This window comes from Artemia sp. Qi Xiang Cuo, chromosome 7 (assembly GCF_049724085.1).
Source record: "Artemia sp. Qi Xiang Cuo chromosome 7, ASM4972408v1, whole genome shotgun sequence".
NCBI lineage: Eukaryota > Metazoa > Arthropoda > Branchiopoda > Anostraca > Artemiidae > Artemia > Artemia sp. Qi Xiang Cuo.
This window is the reverse complement of record NC_142800.1, coordinates 10,362,740-10,380,896: the sequence shown is the minus strand read 5'-3', so window position 1 is coordinate 10,380,896 and position 18,157 is coordinate 10,362,740. Positions and strand designations below refer to the sequence as shown.

General features: G+C 34.6%; 1 protein-coding gene across 6 annotated transcripts in view; it reads left to right on the top strand.

Moving 5' to 3' along the window:
- Klc (kinesin light chain) overlaps positions 1-18,157 on the top strand; it is a 146,634-nt gene that overhangs the window by 46,320 nt on the left and 82,157 nt on the right. For all 6 annotated transcript variants that reach the window (XM_089092014.1, XM_089092013.1, XM_089092012.1 and 3 more), the window contains exons 2-3: positions 5,979-6,222; positions 9,561-9,785. In XM_089092014.1, the coding sequence (XP_088948140.1) occupies positions 6,013-6,222; positions 9,561-9,785 (435 nt within the window). In that variant the 5' untranslated portion in view covers positions 5,979-6,012. The remainder of the gene's footprint in view (positions 1-5,978; positions 6,223-9,560; positions 9,786-18,157) is intronic.

The following is an 18,157-nucleotide window of genomic DNA, read 5'->3' as shown; positions in this document are numbered from 1 at the left end:
ACCCGCAGGACTCTGGGAACACCGGCTATAACTTTTGCTTTGGAGACATAAAAGCTACACTATAGGGGCAGTTACGGAGGGGTTGCGATCTAAACTTTAGAGGAGGCTCATTTGATTGTAAATCTTAAATTCTTAAGCTATTTTTAAGATTCAAAATTGAATATTCCAGAAGATAATCATATTAATTACCTAGGTCTCATGCTTGACCAAAAACTTAATTTCCACCTCCACATTTCAAACTCAATAAAAAAATGCTATAGAAAAACAATTATACTAAAAAAAACTTCTTTCCACACCCTGGGGTTGTAAGGAGAAAACCTTACTCCAGTTTTATGAATCAAATATAAGACCCCATATTGACATTAGGTTCATCGTCTATGGTGGATATGCAAAGACCCGGATTCAAAAAATTGAAAAAATACACACCGAGGTAATATATCCCATGTTTGGTTTTAGGAAATCATTGAGTTCCTGCTCATTGGGAGTTGATTAATAACGAAAAGTGAGAGACGTAGATTTCCTTCAATAAAATATCTGACAAAAATTGAATAAAATCGATAACACACCCTGAATAATTTCTTGAAAAATCCCGACATGTATGAAGGCATTGAAGATGAGTATGCCAATATTCAGAAGAAGTTCCTTGTACTTGCAAAGTCTATTGCACCTACTTTCTCCCAATCCCCTCCATTGAGGAATAGAAATGTCTGGTAGAATAATTTCTGTTGATCCATTTTTTCGCTCACCATCAAGTGTTGACCAGGGGGTTCCTCAAGGGTCTATTTTAGGGTCGGTACTGTTTTTAATTTATGTAAATGACCTAATTTTTGCAGTTAGAAATAAAAATCCTCTTTATTGCTGTCGTCTATGTCATCCAACAGTCTCCCCTACCCATAATTATAGTTTGCATACCTCGGATTCTCTTGTTACTTTTGCCGATGATACCACCCTTATTACTTCTGGGAGAACAGAGGATGAAGTTCGTACAAAGTTAGTGGACCTCTTTGAGAGAGTTTCAATTTGGTTTGATGCTAACTTTCTTGCCTTAAATGTTTCTAAAACTAGTTTTTTGTTTTTTCTCGTATATCCCAGGCTTGCCCTCAATTATCTGAAATTCATATATCCAAAGGCTTTATTAGTAGACCAAAGGATGGCCATGTCCGTTTCCTAGGTATCCTCCTTGATGAAAATTTATCTTTCAAACACCATATTGATTTGATTAAAATGAAGGTATGCAGAAACCTCGGTGTTCTAAGAAAACTAAAGCATATCTTTCCAGGACCAATTCTAAGAATCCTATTTCATAGCTTAATTCATTCTTATTTTTCCTATTGTTCAGTCATATGGATGTCTAATTTCCCTTCTTTTCTCAAACCGCTTTCAAATATTTGTGATAAAGCTATAAATCTTATCCAGGAATTGAATCGTTCAGCAACTAAACTGCTACTTTATGTTAAAAAACTGTATATTCTTTCCTGTACGTCTTTCGCTTTTCTTCAGCTCCATGGTGATATTCCTAGGTCCCTTAGGTTTACGTGTTCATTTGTATCTGATCGGTCAAATTATCAACTCCGTAGTTCTCTAAATATCCAAATTCCCCATACACCAACAATAAGATCCGATTTTAATCCTCTTGTTGCGTGTCATTTGACATGGAACACCCTTCCCGATTTGGCTCGAGAATGCCACTCGTTTGGGACCTTCAAAAGACTAGTAAAAAGATATTTGTTTTCATGTGATTAATTTTCTTTACTTTTTCCTGCTGCCAATATTTTTTTTTTTTTTTTTTTTTTTTTTTTTTTTTTTTTTTTTTAGATGTTGTGATTCACTGTAGTTTTATAAAGTTTATTTTGTAAACCGTCCTTTTTTTTTTTTTTTTTTTTTTTTTTTTTTTTTATGACGCAAAGGCTTCACATATTAAAATTTAAAATTCTTATGTTTATATTTTTAAATATTAATGTTATTTCTATATTGTTTAAATCTTAAGCGTTTAAATGTTTAATGTTTATTTGATATTTTCATAATCCCCCTCCTACAGGCCATGGAGCCTTTGTGGGGATTTGTAGATTCTTATGTAATTATTTTACTGATATATGGAAAATAAACCTATCTATCTATCTATCTATTTATTAAAATAATACATAGTTTCGTTTTTGATAAATTGGATGCACATATTACCTTTTGATTTAGTATAACATGCACCTTAATCCTGCATGTAAACAATGGGCAATACATAATTTACAGTATTTACCTCGGGGCTAAGGGGGGGGGGACGGCATCCCTGGAATTATAGCTATTAGACCTTCTGACTATTTGAAATGACAATTTCAAAATTCCGATTTGAGCAGAGGGGGTACCTAAAAAGGGAAAGGAGGGGGAGGGGACTTGTTGCAATCCAATTTCTCTTCAAGATCTCAACATACATTGAAGGTTGCAACTTATTACCGTCAGTCATTCTTTAGATATTGCTGATATTCCTTTTTACAACCAGCAAGCACAAAGAATGTTTTGATTGTGTTTGATATCCCTCTCAACATTTCCTATAAGTTTCACCTTAATACCCTATGCCTTTTTGGAAACCCAGAATCAGATATATCCTCTTTTCCAATAAAAACCCTTATATGTTAACAATGGGCAACCTGCATAACTTACAGCCCTTGCCCCGGAAGCTTGGGGTGGCAATCCAAGGCACATATTAGTTTGACATTTGGACTACTTTGAACAAAATAGCTCTATCAAAATTTCGATCGGATGCATTTCGGAAAAAAGGGAGTGGGGGCTCGGGGACTGGTTGCCCTCCGATCACTTTTTACTCTTAAAAAGGGAACAATCATTTTCGAGTTCCGATCGAATGGGCCTCCTTCAAAGTTTATACGACCACCCCTTCCATAAAAAACTTCTATGTTGACAATGGACAAAACATAGCTTACAGCCCATACCCCGGGGCTGGGGGGGGGGTTCTTTTAACCCTGGAGGCATAGTCATTTAATCTTTGGGCCATTTTGAATGAAATGGCTATCTCCAGATTTTGATTGGATGCATTTGGAGGAAAGGGCGTAGGGGGGGGGTGCCCTTCGATCACTTGACGTTTAAAAGGACACTAGAACTTCTTATTTCCTATTGAATGCCCTTCCGAAACTTATACGACCACCCCTTCCATATGAAGTGCCTCTGTAAAAAAAAAAAATTGTAAATAATAATACATTAAATCCTTATGGCTCTTCACTATAGGCAGCGCTATAGCGTTGCCTCTGAAATTAGCAAAAAAAAAGAAAAATTGGATTTTTCTGATTGTGTTACCGCTGGATTGTGTTACCGAAAGAAAAACCTTTTTAACCTAAAAATTGGCCACAGTAGTTCAACAAGCGTTTTGTTACATTTTTGTTAACTTCACATTCGTACACCATTCTCTAAAAGCTTTTAATTGTATCAGTTGGTCTAATCTATTTTCTCCTACCTTATTCAATTCTTGATATATTTTGGATTTTTTTTTTTAATGTCTTATATCCCCTTAATAGTACCGAAAATATACTTTTCGTTTGTTCGGTTCTTCTGTAAAATGTATGCTGTGTAATATACAGCCTCCTGAAATATTTAGGCCAAAATGCTAAGATTTTATGCTCCCTATGTGTGTTATTGGTATGTTAGTAACAAAAATATTGAATATATATTTTTCGTTTGTTTTGCTCTTCTGTAAAATATATGCTGTGTAACATACTGCCTCTTGAATTACCCCGGCCAAGATGCTAAGATTTTATGTTCCCTGTGTGTGTATTTGGTATGTTAGTAAAAAATTCCAAGATTTTTTTGTGATCTTTTGCGTAATCTCTCTTTTTTCTTTAAACTGGAGTTTAAAAATTTATATTTTTACCTTCATTTTCATCCTCAGATAGAAGAAGTGAATGTCTTCTAGAAAAAGATTTCTATAAAAAGATGGAAAAGTTGTGATTAGGTGTGATTATTTGGGGTATTTATTTCTCTAATATTTTTTATGAATGGTGATCTGGCTAATGAGCTCAGCCTGCTGATTTTTGAAAACCCTAATCTAACTGTGGTACACTATAACATACAGTGGAAAGAGCAACAACAAGAAGAACAATAGGGATTGTTCAATAGTTCAATCAGTCCTAGTTGAACTTCGCTGAAGTAAGGATACTGGGACTGTTTTTGAAACAATCCTTTTAGTTTTAATGGTCGTATTCTATTGCAAGTCTCTTTTCTGTTATATATTTATGTTTTGGTGAGGACGGCCCTTTGGATATAGGGTCCAAATATTCATTCAAATATAAAAATCCAATGTCTTGCAAAAAGAATTCCTTATTGTTCTTCTTGCTGTTGATGTTTATGGTGGAAAGGCAGTGTGGTCTTCGCCTCTATTGAGAGTGGAAGGAATATTGATATTGAAAATTGGGTAGAACATAGATTTTGTTCCTTTCTAAACAAATTTGTAGGGCCGCGTCACCTCTGATTTGAGTGTTTTAGGTTTGCCATCACTCTTTTAGGTTGTCAAAGAGAGACGTCAAAAAAGCTACAAGCATCATCGTGGATGTATTTGTGGCTCCAGCTATCGCAGATGGATGGCAAGGGATAGGTATTGTAGGTGGCACCCTAAGATACAACCACATTTGAGAAAAATCCTCTTCAACTTTTCCTCAATGGGACTAATTGAGCCAAAAATTCTTGTCCGCCAGTCCTGTCGCGTTTTGCTGCTCTATGATTGATTCGGGTCTCACTTTAAAGTGTTCTTGGAGTCATAAGCAAAACCTCAGTATTTCAGCCCCGTTGAACCATTTGGCTATACTAGATTCTTTACTAGATCAGCTATATACAATGTCAGTTTTTCTATCAGTATGTATTTGCCAATTTATATATAGCCTATGTATAAGGAAATAACGAACTATATGAGGAGCTTTCTTATTGATGCATTCTTAAAAAAGATTAATACATTCTTAATCAAAAATAGAAAAGTTGATAGTAGTGCTGGGTACTGTAGATGCGTTCTTTTGGATGTGCCAATTTGTATTGAGGAGCTTTCTTATTAATGTATTATTTAAAAAAAGAAAGTTGATATTAGAACTGTGGTACTGTAGATTTTTCAATCAAAAATAGAAAAGTTGATAGTAGTGCTGGGTACTGTAGATGCGTTCTTTTGGATGTGCCAATTTGTATTGAGGAGCTTTCTTATTAATGTATTATTTAAAAAAAGAAAGTTGATATTAGTACTGTGGTACTGTAGATTTTTCAATCAAAAATAGAAAAGTTGATAGTAGTGCTGGGTACTGTAGATGCGTTCTTTTGGATGTGCCAATTTGTATTGAGGAGCTTTCTTATTAATGCTTTCTTTTTCAAGCAAAACAGTAAAATTGAGCTGATAGGTATTTGAGTACAGTAGATGCGTTCTATTGGATGGATGTAAAACTTATCAGTCTTCATCCTCCCCTGGCTTTCATTGTATTCTAAAAACTCGTAATTTTTTTCTATGTTCTTTGTCGTTGGGAATTTTATTGTTTTTAAACTAATTTATCCTCGATTTCGATTTGTATTCGATATTTGTTTGCTTATCAGTTCTTTTTTTCTGTTTGCGGCCTTTGTCCGAACATCCCAGATGTTATTAAAGGGCACCAGCAGTTATTTAAAAATGGATACAAATAGATTTTGTGGGAGGGGTATCAACAGTTTAGATATGGAAGCTAATTTTTTTATTTGGTTATTCATGTATATTCGGCTGTTTAATTTATTCATATTTCATTTTGAATCCATGTTTCATGATTATTACTATTGTTATTAATTCCTAATGATTTGTTTGTTTTTTTTTGACGATTTTTCTGATTTTATAATATTTATAACGATTTTATAACGTAGGCTGCTACTATTATAACGTTATAACTATATTATAACGATTTTATAACCAAGGCTGGTATTTACCATAATAGTTGTAATTTGTTTGTTATAAATTAATCTAATCCAAGCATTTCTAGGAAGAAGATCGAGTTGATAGGTCAAGCCACTAACATGACACAAGATGAGATTGTGTCATCCACGAAGACTGTTGTCCAAGGTCTGGAGGCCTTGCGGTCAGAACATCAGTCAATTCTTGGTGGCCTTTCCTGTTCTTTACAGGCAGCGCATCAAGAAAAATTAGACAGTCAGCTCTTAGAAGAAAAAGCCTCGCTTATCCAAAAGAGCTTGGAAATGATTGAGCTCGGCCTCGGAGAAGCACAGGTAGTCTCCAATTTTTCTGCAGAATTAAATAGCTTTTTAAAACAATTTGATTACAATTTAGTTGTTATTCTAGGTTCATACAGGAGTGATTATTGTTTGTCACGGCAATTTAATTGATAAATTAAGTGATTTCGGTTGCTTTTTTAAGTAATTTATCAACTTGAAAAAGTTTAACTTTTATTGGGCAAATAGACAGTAATTTGTAAACAACTGTAAGATCCGTGCAAATTTATGCTTTTTTTCCAAGAGACAGACATAACCACAACTAAAATTTGTTCATTGGTGCAGCTCTTTTGGGAACCTGGAGTTGCTCTCTTTTTTCACTCGCCTATTTATTCATTAGCAGAAAATTGCATAGCTGCCCGATAACAGTTGGATTTTTCAGCTCCTTTACTTGACAGTACTAAAAGTGATAAATCAGGTGCCTAAATTGTCATGACAAACATGTCATGCAGGAGCATGAGCAACATGTCACATGTTTGACATGACCTGTTTGACATGACAAACATGTCAGACAGGAGCATTTATTGCTCCTGTGTGAGTCTAGAGGTAGAGGCATTAAGTTTGGCTTTATCTGCTTCATTTTTTTATGACATCATTTATGGTGCCATAAAATATCATAAAATGTCATATTTATGACATTTTACTAGGCCGGTAAAAATCTAGGGTTAAATGTGCAACTAGTTTTCTAAAATTCTTTTTTTCTAAAATGTGTCTTTTGAACTTTACTTTATTGAAATCGACACACGGGTTTTCACTCCGGAGAACGTTTCAAGTAGAGGTGCAGCGTCTTGCTGCACCTCTACTCAGTCCTTGTACTCAGTCCTTTTGGACTGGAAAGTCGCCACCTGCACTGTCTTATACGAAACCTATTTCCCAAGCAGGAGGAGACAGTGCAGTCTTTGCAGAAATAGGCGTACCTATTAGACAAACAGCTTAAAATTGCGATTACATGTCATTTGATTTATTTTTAAAAAGATCATCAGACGGGTTTGGGGTGAAAAAAAAACCTGAAAGGGTTTAGAGGTGATACATCAAGGGAGATATGCCCCCTAATTTTGTCTATATATACTTCTGAGTTTTATTTTCCTGATGTAACAGTTTTAACAAATAATTTTCCTACCTATACACGGATATATGGTGGGATGACCTCCACTGGGAATCTGTTCTAATTGGAGGTACAGCATCTTGCAGGGATGTTACAATTTTAAAAAGCACCTTAATTTACCTTAATAATTGCGCAAGGGTGTGACCTGGGACTTTTTGGTGTAGTTCCATCCTCCTACTATAAATTGCTTTGAAAATAAAGAGGGTAACTCTCCCTCCTCCCTAATTATTTTCATACTTTTTTATAAAATGCTGCAATTATTTGTGGTAAAAAGAGTAATAAAAATACGGTAAAGAATCAAACTATTTATGGCACTATAAGTAAATGATAAAGAAGGACCCGTTGCTAATAGTAACCAAAACTCTTATTACTGGAATATGTATAACAATATATATTAATACAGGAAAAGAATATGCTTTTGATGGTGATTCAAATTATATTATGTGAAATAATTCGAAGTTACTGTTATGCATCATAAGTTATTAGCGGAAGAAAATTAATATAATTTCAGAAAAAAGGGAAAATATCCATAAAACAATATGGGATGTTTATGAAAATTTTCGTATAAAATTCATCCTATCTGAGAAGATTGGGGTTGATGTTTCAAGCCCCTATTTACAAAAATATAAAATTTCGTGTTTTCCATGAATGCGTACTTACTTAATTGTTTTTTTTTTAATCTCAGGAGCTTAAGCACGAATGTGTGCTTATTTATTTGTTTTTTGATCTCAGGGGTGTTTTTCAGGGGTGTAAGCTCGAATGCGTGCTTATTTATATTTTTTTTTTTAATCACAGGGGTATTTTTCAATTGTACCTGACTAGTGACCGTGCAATATTTGAAGAAGGTCCATTCAAACCACTGTATAAAAATAATTAGCAGTAAGTTCACCGCAGTTGATTTCTGGCTCTTCATTATCGGTGCGAACAAACAGCTCCTCCCATATACTCTTTCATTAGCGCGTACAAACAGCTCCTCTCATTTGATCTTCCATCTGCGGTCACCCTGGAAGGGCTATTTTGGCAGAAACTTTCTCAAAATGCCTTTGTAACCAACTCGAGACTTCGAAACCTACTTTTAATTCCTTAAAACATCTAATAATAGCATTGCACTGCTAATTATCGATTTTTGTATATGTATTAGAATAAATTAATTTAAATTAGTTTCTTTAAAATTTAGTGTTACAACGTTGAAGCCAAGTTTCGCGTTCAAGAGAAATCTGACTTGTTCTACCCGTGAAAAGATCTAATGTCGCTTATGTTTTACGTTCTCTGGAGCACTCGCACATCGATCCGGGTTTTTATAATGGGTGAGATAGGGGACGATCATACTGTCTAATATTTATATTCGGTGATTCAAACGATAATTGAATGTTCTAGTGTCATTTTTATTAACAAACAATATCACTCCTCATCAAAGGGGTGATTTCCACATTTTTTGGTTCAAAACAGCAATTATAGCTCTAAGAGGGCTAAAATGCTTTCATATGAAAATTCTAAGATAGCAATTGATTTAAAACTACCAAAAACCTAATTATATACCCTTCCAGTTTCAGAAGCCATATCGCCGCATGGTGGTGCATTCGCCTCCAAAGATGTTTTGGGGATTCTCCTCATTAAAGCAGTTTGAAAAAGTTTAAAAAGCACTATTAAAGCAGTTTTAAAAAGACTTTCTGGCGAAATACCTTGTTATTTTGCCAATTTACAAGCTTGAAAGAGCTTTCTAATATAATAATGGTAAAATTAATATGTATTGGGATATTTTTCTTGTGAAAAATCCTGGTGTAATTCTGTTCATAAAAATCTATATCTAAAATAACTTTATAATTTAATAATTGTGAAATCATTTTACAAGTTGACACATTTTTTTGGTGAAAATGCTTTATTCTTGAAATCCTTTACTGTTTAGTTTTTGCAATTTTTTCCTTCTTTTTAATGGCAATTTGTTTTGTAAATCTTGATAAATACTTTCCGATACAATAATTATACAATTTTTGTACAAGCTGGAATATATTTTCTTGTGAAAACCCTTGATGTGTTGTTATTTAGAAGGCTTGAAAATTTATGGCTATGGCTATGATTCTTATGGCTATGGCTATGATGGCTATGGCTATGGCTATGAAATTTATGGCTATGATTCTTATGGATTTATGGATTATTGCTTTTTTTATGGATTATGGATTATATTGTCAATTATGGATTTATGGATTTTCACAAGTTTATGGATTTATAGGTTATGGTTGCCCTTGCATCTCATCTTCAATCTGTTGAAGCTGAGAAACAGAAGCTCCGTGCTCAAGTTCGGCGACTGTGTCAAGAGAACGCTTGGCTAAGAGATGAACTCGCTAGCACCCAACAGAAACTTCAAGCTTCAGAACAAATGGTCGCCCAGCTAGAGGAGGATAAAAAACACTTAGAATTTGTGAATTCAATTAAGAAATATGACCAGGATGTACAGGTATGTTTGGGCTCATTCACAAAGGGAGGGTGATCCCTTAGACTTTAACCCCTAGTTTGTTGTTTACAAAAGACATTGGAGATTTTGATTCAACCGAGGTTTCTAAAAATAACAAACCGTAGCCCTTTTTTTTGGCACTTATATGATATACCCCCTGCAGCTCAAGCAGTGAAGTTAGGTTAATCCCACAGTAGACAGAATATACCAGTAAGCTTATCGCAGATCATTTCTGGTCTTCGTGAACAAAAAGCTCCTCCCACTTATTTCTGCCTTATTTCTGCATTAGCTTGTTTCTGCATTAGCTTTATTTACGTTTGTTTAAATGCACTTTGATGTAAACAGTCGGAAACAGACTAACCTGCATTCCCGCTAATCTGACTTCGACTATTTTTATATCTCCCAAAACATAAATAAAGCTAATGAAGAAACAAGCTAACCCCGGTCCGGGTTTTTATAATGGGTGAGATAGAGAATGATCATACTGCTAATTATATAAACTGTGGTTAATCCTAACAAAATATACCAAAGTATGATAAAAATATAATACTTTGGAAACAAATTTGGGCTACATATTTACACATTAGGGGGTGGGGAGGGGGTAAAGCACAGAAGTTCAATTTCAATTTATTATTCGAATAAAAAGATAACACAAACATCAGTAACAATAAAGATCCTAGAAGATAAATTGTTAAGGACCAAAAAAAAAAAAAAAAAAAAATTAAAGTAAAATTGAAAAAATATAGAATAAAAAAACATGGGTAATTAAAGGAAATTGGTTAAACGTTGAAATATTAAATTATATTATCAAGTTTTGTTACATTGTTGTACAGCGTGCAGAAACTTGTGGCTAGCTCAACACTGGAGGGTATTTTGTTCCATTGGATAATAGATTTGTAAATGGGAGATTGCTGGGCAGCACTAGAAACACATTTAGGAATTATAAAGGCTCTATTGGATGAACGGAGACGGTGGGCTTCCGAATTATTAATATTATAATAGGCAAGTAAGAATTGTTTTCTGACTTAACAATGTCCAAGTACTTTACCCCTCCCCCCCCCTCCCCCTAATGCGCAAATATATAGCCCAAATTATATATTTCCCATCTATTCTGTCAATTCTCTTTGTCTTTTCTCACGATAAGTTAAAAGAAACTAGCGAAAGAAATCGGTTTCTTGAACAACGTCAATGCATGAACAACTTGAGCTACAGGGGGTATATCATACAGCTTTTTTTCTTTCTTGTTTTAGCAAATGAATGAGCTAAGATCTTCGATCTATTGATAGAAATGATTTTAACGGAATTTAGAGGGCTCTGATCTTACTTCTTAGCTTGTTTCTTTTCTTCCTTTATTCTACTCTGATCCTTGGTCTAAGATCTTTGATGAGATTGCCATAACAGTTTCTCTTCAATCTTCTATTTGGCAGAAATATTTGATTTTTTCCAAGATCAGTGGACTGTAATATCTTAGAACTGATGAAAAAAAAAAAAAAAAAAAAAACGGGGCTTATAAGTGAAGGGCAAGGCCTGTCAGTAATATTGACTTTTATCAATGATAATAACTTGTTGCTTATTCTATGAGTGCCATTACTAAATTTCGCCAGTCAGACTTGGATCGGTTGGAAGCCCAGAGTTAGGTGGATGCATAGGTTAGAATTGTTCCTAAATTTCAGAAAAACCATTGCTCAAATAATTTCCTTTTTACTGGGGGTAGTCTTGGTTTCCCTTCCCCCTAAAAATGACTCTTAATCTAATAAAGGTAATTTTTAAATACAGGTGATATAAACCGAAGGAAATCGTAGCAAAGCAAATACACCAAAGTGATAGATCTAACAATATTAGAATAATTCGAAAGTGGAAAGAAAGAGGATAATGAATCACCTTTGTGCACTGGCACATAATATTTGGGTATGTGTAAGGATAAGGATAAAGATCTTCCAGAGCCATTGCTGGCGCACAGGGTGTCGTATTGACGTTTCAGCTGCTGAGTATTTTTTTTTTCACCCAACCTTGCTATGGCAGGGATCGGACCCTGGGCCCCGTATTGCTAAGCAGAGCATCAATTCACTGTGCTACAACAGGAATCTCGGTGTATATTGTCTGTGTATGTTATACGGAATCATACTGAATCTATGGAATGATAAAAGCATCCACTACATACATTTTAGAGTTGTCTTTCATTTATGTTCCGGAGGTTTCTAAACATTGGGACAGCCAGAGGACCAGACCAATCAATTTTAAGAGGGTCCTAGATCAAACACTTCGTAGTAAATAACAGCAAGTAATAATTGACGTTTGCCAAAAAGATTGAATCTTGTCATTCTAAACCTTTGCAGACCGGGACACGATCTCTGGGTAAATATACAGAAATTATTCTGAATCGTTTTTGAATATAGATAATGAATTTTTTTTTACTATTTTCAGTATTTTTTGAATATACTGAATATAGAGAATTATTTAAATAGTCAATTGAGGGGGGTAGAAGACCATTTTTGATAATCCAAAAGAAGTAGAGACTGATTACTAGTTGAGAGTCCTAGGTTTAAGAGCACCTAGATTTATAGAACTTGATATTTTTTCAAATACATATTTTGGCCGCAACTTTACCAGATACATAAGCTGAAGAGCTACTCGTATGCCCGGATTTCCCGAATCTACACAATTTTCAAGTGATTTTCACATATGTTCGCCTTTCCCTCTTTTGTGATGTTTTGACAAATTGTTTTTGAGGTTTTATCCAAAAAAGTTGGCTTCCATTGAATTTTCAGACTAAGATGCTCAGCCACTAGCGACAAGCGCCATTCGTTTTAGCAAATTAAAACCAGTATGGTGCAGTAGTAAATACTCTTTTCGCTATAAATTAGGGAATGCTGGAAATTAAATGTCTAACTAAAGAAACGCGTTCTAGCCTTTGATAACATGTGCCTTAGAAGAGTAATAAACATATCGTGACAGGAAAAGGCCACCAACGTTGAAATTCACTGGCGAACCGGTCAACCGTTAGTTGATCTAGAGGATCGACTCTGGATCGACTATCAGACACAGTTTATGCGCCCGAGGGGAGGTGCAAAAGAGGTTGACCAAGACATACCCTACGACGGCAGTACGGCCGGGACTTGAGAAATGCGTAGCTGTCTCTTCAACTACAGTGGGAGGATATGACAACTGCATCTCAGCTCCGGGATGTCTGGTGATGATTCGTAGACGCCCTATGCGCCATTCATGGCTCTGGAGGATGTTAGTCTAATATCAGTTCAAAATATATATGAGCAGTTCATATTCATAAAATCTGAAGAATTCTCTTGAACAATAAATAGTAAGTAGTGATTGATGGCTAGTGGTTCTATTGATTGAAGCGGTTTAAGATGCCGTGTATATTAAAATTAAAGTTACTTGTTATTGGCATGCTACCTTTTGATTGGCTCCATCTTATTTCCGTGCTACCTACCACTAGACTGCTTAGTTTTCTTAAGTGAAACCAAAGGGCTTGGGTAACTTTTACGAGGGGAAAATGGTGCTAGTATCGGTATAATCACCAGTTTCATCTAGCATTTGGCATGTCTTGCTATTTTTACAATGTAATAATGAGGCAGAATTGGTGTAGTAATAATAGTAATGATCTCACTTCCTGGAAAAAAAAACACAAGTGTAAAGTTTAAAAAATGCCAAAAAACGCCAAACGCTAGATGGTGTTGGTAATTTTTTTTTATATATATTAGCGATAGTTATCGTTCTTGTTAGTTACCCATACTCTTTGAGCGAAGTGTCTACTTTCCAGCAGTCGTGGATGTCGGCTAGTGGATCACTGTCGACATCTACTTTGCGTAAATCAAAATTGTAAATTCACAAAATCTCTGCTTTGGGCACTTTACAATGGTATATATGCATTGGATTTTAGTAACTACTATTACTACTACTAACATCTCACTGCGGCACCAAGCCACCTGAGACAAACATAGCTACACACTCTCCTCCTCCGTCCAAATCTATTTAAAGCCTCCCTGTTTAGACCCTCCTATGAAGTCCCAGTTTCGCTTTGATCATTCCTTACGATCTCCTCCCAGCTGATCCGGGTATGACCTACTTTCGTTTGGCCCTAGATGGTTGGCTAAAAAGGGCCATCTTTGGAAATCTGTCATCTTTCATCTTAGAACGTGTCTCAGCCATCTCAACCTTTCTCCCATTATAGCCCAAGAAATCGGGATAGAACTATATTTTCGTACCGTTTTGTTTGAAGTACGTTCAGTGAGACGGGTACCCAAAACATTCTGTAGATAATTCCTTCGGAAAACATAGCCTCCCAGGGGAAATAAAGCCTCCCTGTTTAGACCCTTCTATGAAGTCCCAGTTTCGCTTTGATCATTCCTTACGATCTCCTCCCAGCTGATCCGGGTATGACCTACTTTCGTTTGGCCCTAGATGGTTGGCTAAAAAGGGCCATCTTTGGAAATCTGTCATCTTTCATCTTAGAACGTGTCTCAGCCATCTCAACCTTTCTCCCATTATAGCCCAAGAAATCGGGATAGAACTATATTTTCGTACCGTTTTGTTTGAAGTACGTTCAGTGAGACGGGTACCCAAAACATTCTGTAGATAATTCCTTTGGAAAACATCTTATATATCTTCCTCTTTCTTCTGGGGCTCCCACGTTTCAGATGACGTTGGGGACCAACGTCATCACTGTAGCTTCCAATATTCTAATCTTGCTTCGCAGACTTACTTGATGACTTATTGAGCACTTGATCGCTCTTCTTGTTACCCAACATCAACTCTTCACCTTCACTTAATTTCCAGTCTAAGCGACATAATCTTCTTAACCAAGACTTAAACTTTTTTTGGTAAACTGTAACGTAAAGTCAAAATCATCCTTTAAATGCTAGATAATACATTTCTCTCCAATATACATCCTATTTCAACTTAATGTTTCTCAGATTAACATTGCTTCTCAGCTTGTACGATCGGTTAATTTCCAAGAAAGATATAGAAATGGAAAATGCCTCTAATTTTTGTTGGGCCCTGAGGTTGTTCACTATAAAATTGCGTCGACAAGATTTAGCTTAAGAAAAACAAAAATTCGGACAAAAGCACTTGGCAAACTTAACCTCAGGAGATACAAATACCTGTTAAAATTCAAACTCAAAACGACCAGAAAATACTATTAAAGAATAAATGAAACCCAAAACGAACAGAAATTCAATAAACAATCATAGCAAAAAACATACAACAAGTAATAATATAAATGAATAAATAGATCTTAAAGCGAGTAATGCTTAGATTGAATATGAAAATCTAGCTTAAAACGAAAACAAATATTTTGCTATTAAAGTATAAATAAAACTTAAAACGAACAGAAATTAAATAAACAATCAATGCGAATAAATCATACAATATTTATTAATGTAAATGAATAAATAAATCTTAAAACGAGTGAAACTTAAATTGAATATGCAAATCAAGTTTGAATCGAATAAAAATAATTACAAACAAGAGTTTGGGTATCGTCTCACTGTAGAAGCCTAAAACCTACTGCATCGTTGGCAATTTACTGAAAACAATTCTTCGAAATGTGTTCACTTTTGTAACTTTAAGAAATCAAAACTTAATTAAGATTTTAGGGAATAAATATAAGCATATGTATATTCAATTGGCAATGCACATTTTTTTTCAGTAAAGTCATTTGAATTTTTTTTCAGTAAAGTACAAATTATATTCTGGCTTTTAGAAAGCATAGGGGTTTTGAACCCTACTCACATTAATTTATGCTTGTTACTCTAATATTTATTTTAATTTTTGTTCGTTTTGGGTTTCATTTATTTATTGATACTGATTTGGGGTAGTTGTATGCTCGGTAGATTATATGATAGTCCGGAAGCCAGGTGTTGAAAATGTGAACCATACCACAACGGAATGGGACCACTTCGAGAATTAGCCTACCCTCCGCCCCCTAAATTAACTATGTGGATTCAAGAATACCAATGACAGTTGCTTGCAAGAGGTGGAACACTCTGAAATTTGAAATTTTATTATATTTTGGTGTTTCATGCAAGAAAATACATGTTCCACAAAGTTTGAGGTGCAGTTTTCCGCTCAAATAGAAATACCTAGAAGCCATAGAATGTTTTCATAACAAACTAACACGATTAGATAAAAAAAAATGGCACAGTTAAAAAAAAAATGGCAAAACTTTATGAGTCATGAACAGTCTTGGAAAGTATAAACAAATTTAAATTGAATATTAGATATATATTGATATTAGTTGTTGAAAGATCAATCAGTTCAAGTTTTTTTTTCTCTGTAATTTTTATTTTCATTTTCAATGCTGTAAGAACTGGAAAATAATAAATTTGTAATATACGAGTAATTCGTTTTCAGTGAAGCACAAATAACAAAGAAGGCTTTAGGTTTTTACAGTTAAAGAAGGGGGCAGTATCCAAATTTTGCTTGTAGTGAAACTATTTTTGTCTTGACCAATCTTGAAAAGAACTAATAAATTAAACTGAATATTTCATGCATAATGATATTAATTGCTAAAAGCTCATCCAGAGTTTGGCTCATTTGTAATATAATTCATTTTCAGTAAAGTGCCAATGACGCAGTAGGTTTTAGGCTTCTGCAGTGAGACGATACCCAAACTCTTGTTTGTAGTTATTTTTATTCGATTCAAACTTGATTTGCATATTCAATTTAAGTTTCGCTCGTCTTAAGATTTATTTATTCATTTACATTAATATACTCGTATATTGTATGTTTTGTTCGCATTGATTGTTTATTTAATTTCTGTTCGTTTTAAGTTTCATTTATACTTTAATAGCACAATATTTGTTTTCGTTTTAAGCTAGATTTTCATATGCAATCTAAGCATTACTCGCTTTAAGATCTATTTATTCATTTTTATTATTACTTGTTGTATGTTTTTTGCTATGATTGTTTATTTAATTTCTGTTCGTTTTTGGTTTCATTTATTCTTTAATAGTAATTTCTGGTGGTTTTGATTTTTAATTTTAACAGGTATTTTTATATACTGAGCTTAAGTTTAAAATGGCCTTTAATTTTCTTTGAAAAACTTATTTTTAGGAAAGTTTTTTTTAAACTAATTTTTGTTCTTTTTTGATTGCAAAAAGTTTCAAGTTTTTTTGGCATGGGGGGGGGGGGGTTGCTTGCTGTTCGATTATTCTTGACTTTAAAAAAACGGATTTAGAACTTTCAATTTAAATCCAATGAGGCTTTTTTCAAAGTCTATACGATTACCTCTTTGATAAAAACCTTATATGTGAACAATAGACAGCTTGCATAACTTGAGGACAGCGATTGACAACAATGAATGGATTGAAAAAATAGCTCCAATAAGGGGGTTTAGACCATTTCACTTGCAGACACAAAGGGATCACGACTGTTTGGAATTGACCTTAATAGAATTTTGTGTGCCAAAGCAGTTTTGCATCTATCATAGAGTATGTATTTTAACCTTATAATTGGATAATTATAATAGATTTCCTATTTGTTCTTCCCATAGAAAACCCCTTCCCATAAGTTATAAATCCCCCTTAATAAGTTAAGCCCCAGGGCACAACTTAAAACGCCTACCCCCGGGCACTGATGGGCTGTGTCGACACCGGAGTTTTTGTTATCAGAACTTTGAACTATTTTAGCAAAATGTCTATCTCAAAATTTTTATCTGATGCATTTGGGGCGTGGAGGAGGGGGGGGGGCTATTTGCCCTTCAATCTCTTTTGACTCTTAAAAAGTGAACAAGAACTTTCAATTTCCAATCAAACGAGCCCTCTCTAAAGTTTATACGAGCATCCTTCTATAATAAATAATATGAAGGATTCGGAAAATCTTTAAATTACAACCCTTGCCCTGAGGGCTTTGGGGGACTTGTAATCCTAAAAGACCTTATGTATAGAACTTAAAACTAAGTTTAATAAAAGCGCTGTCTTAAAATTCTGATTGGATATGTTTGTGGAAAAGGTAGGCGTGAGAGGGGGATTATTTGCCATCAAATAACTTATGATTATTGCAAAGTGCACACGCCCTCGGAATTGAATGAGCCTTTTTTGAAGTTTCTACGACACCGCCTTCTATAAAAACCTTATATGCCCCCTGGGCATAACTTAAAACCCTTGCCCTGAGGGTTGTGGGGGATTGTTCTCTTCAAAAACATATGTTCTATCTTAAAAGAATATATTCTGAACAGAAATGCTATCTCAAAATTTTGTTTGGTTGTGTTTAGGGAACCGATGGGCGTGGGGGGGGGGCTGCTTGCACTCCTATCACTTTTGACTATTAAAAAGGGTACTAGCCCTTTTAATTACCAATAGAATGAGCCTGTTTTGAAGTTTCTATGACAACGCCTTCTATAAAAACCTTATATG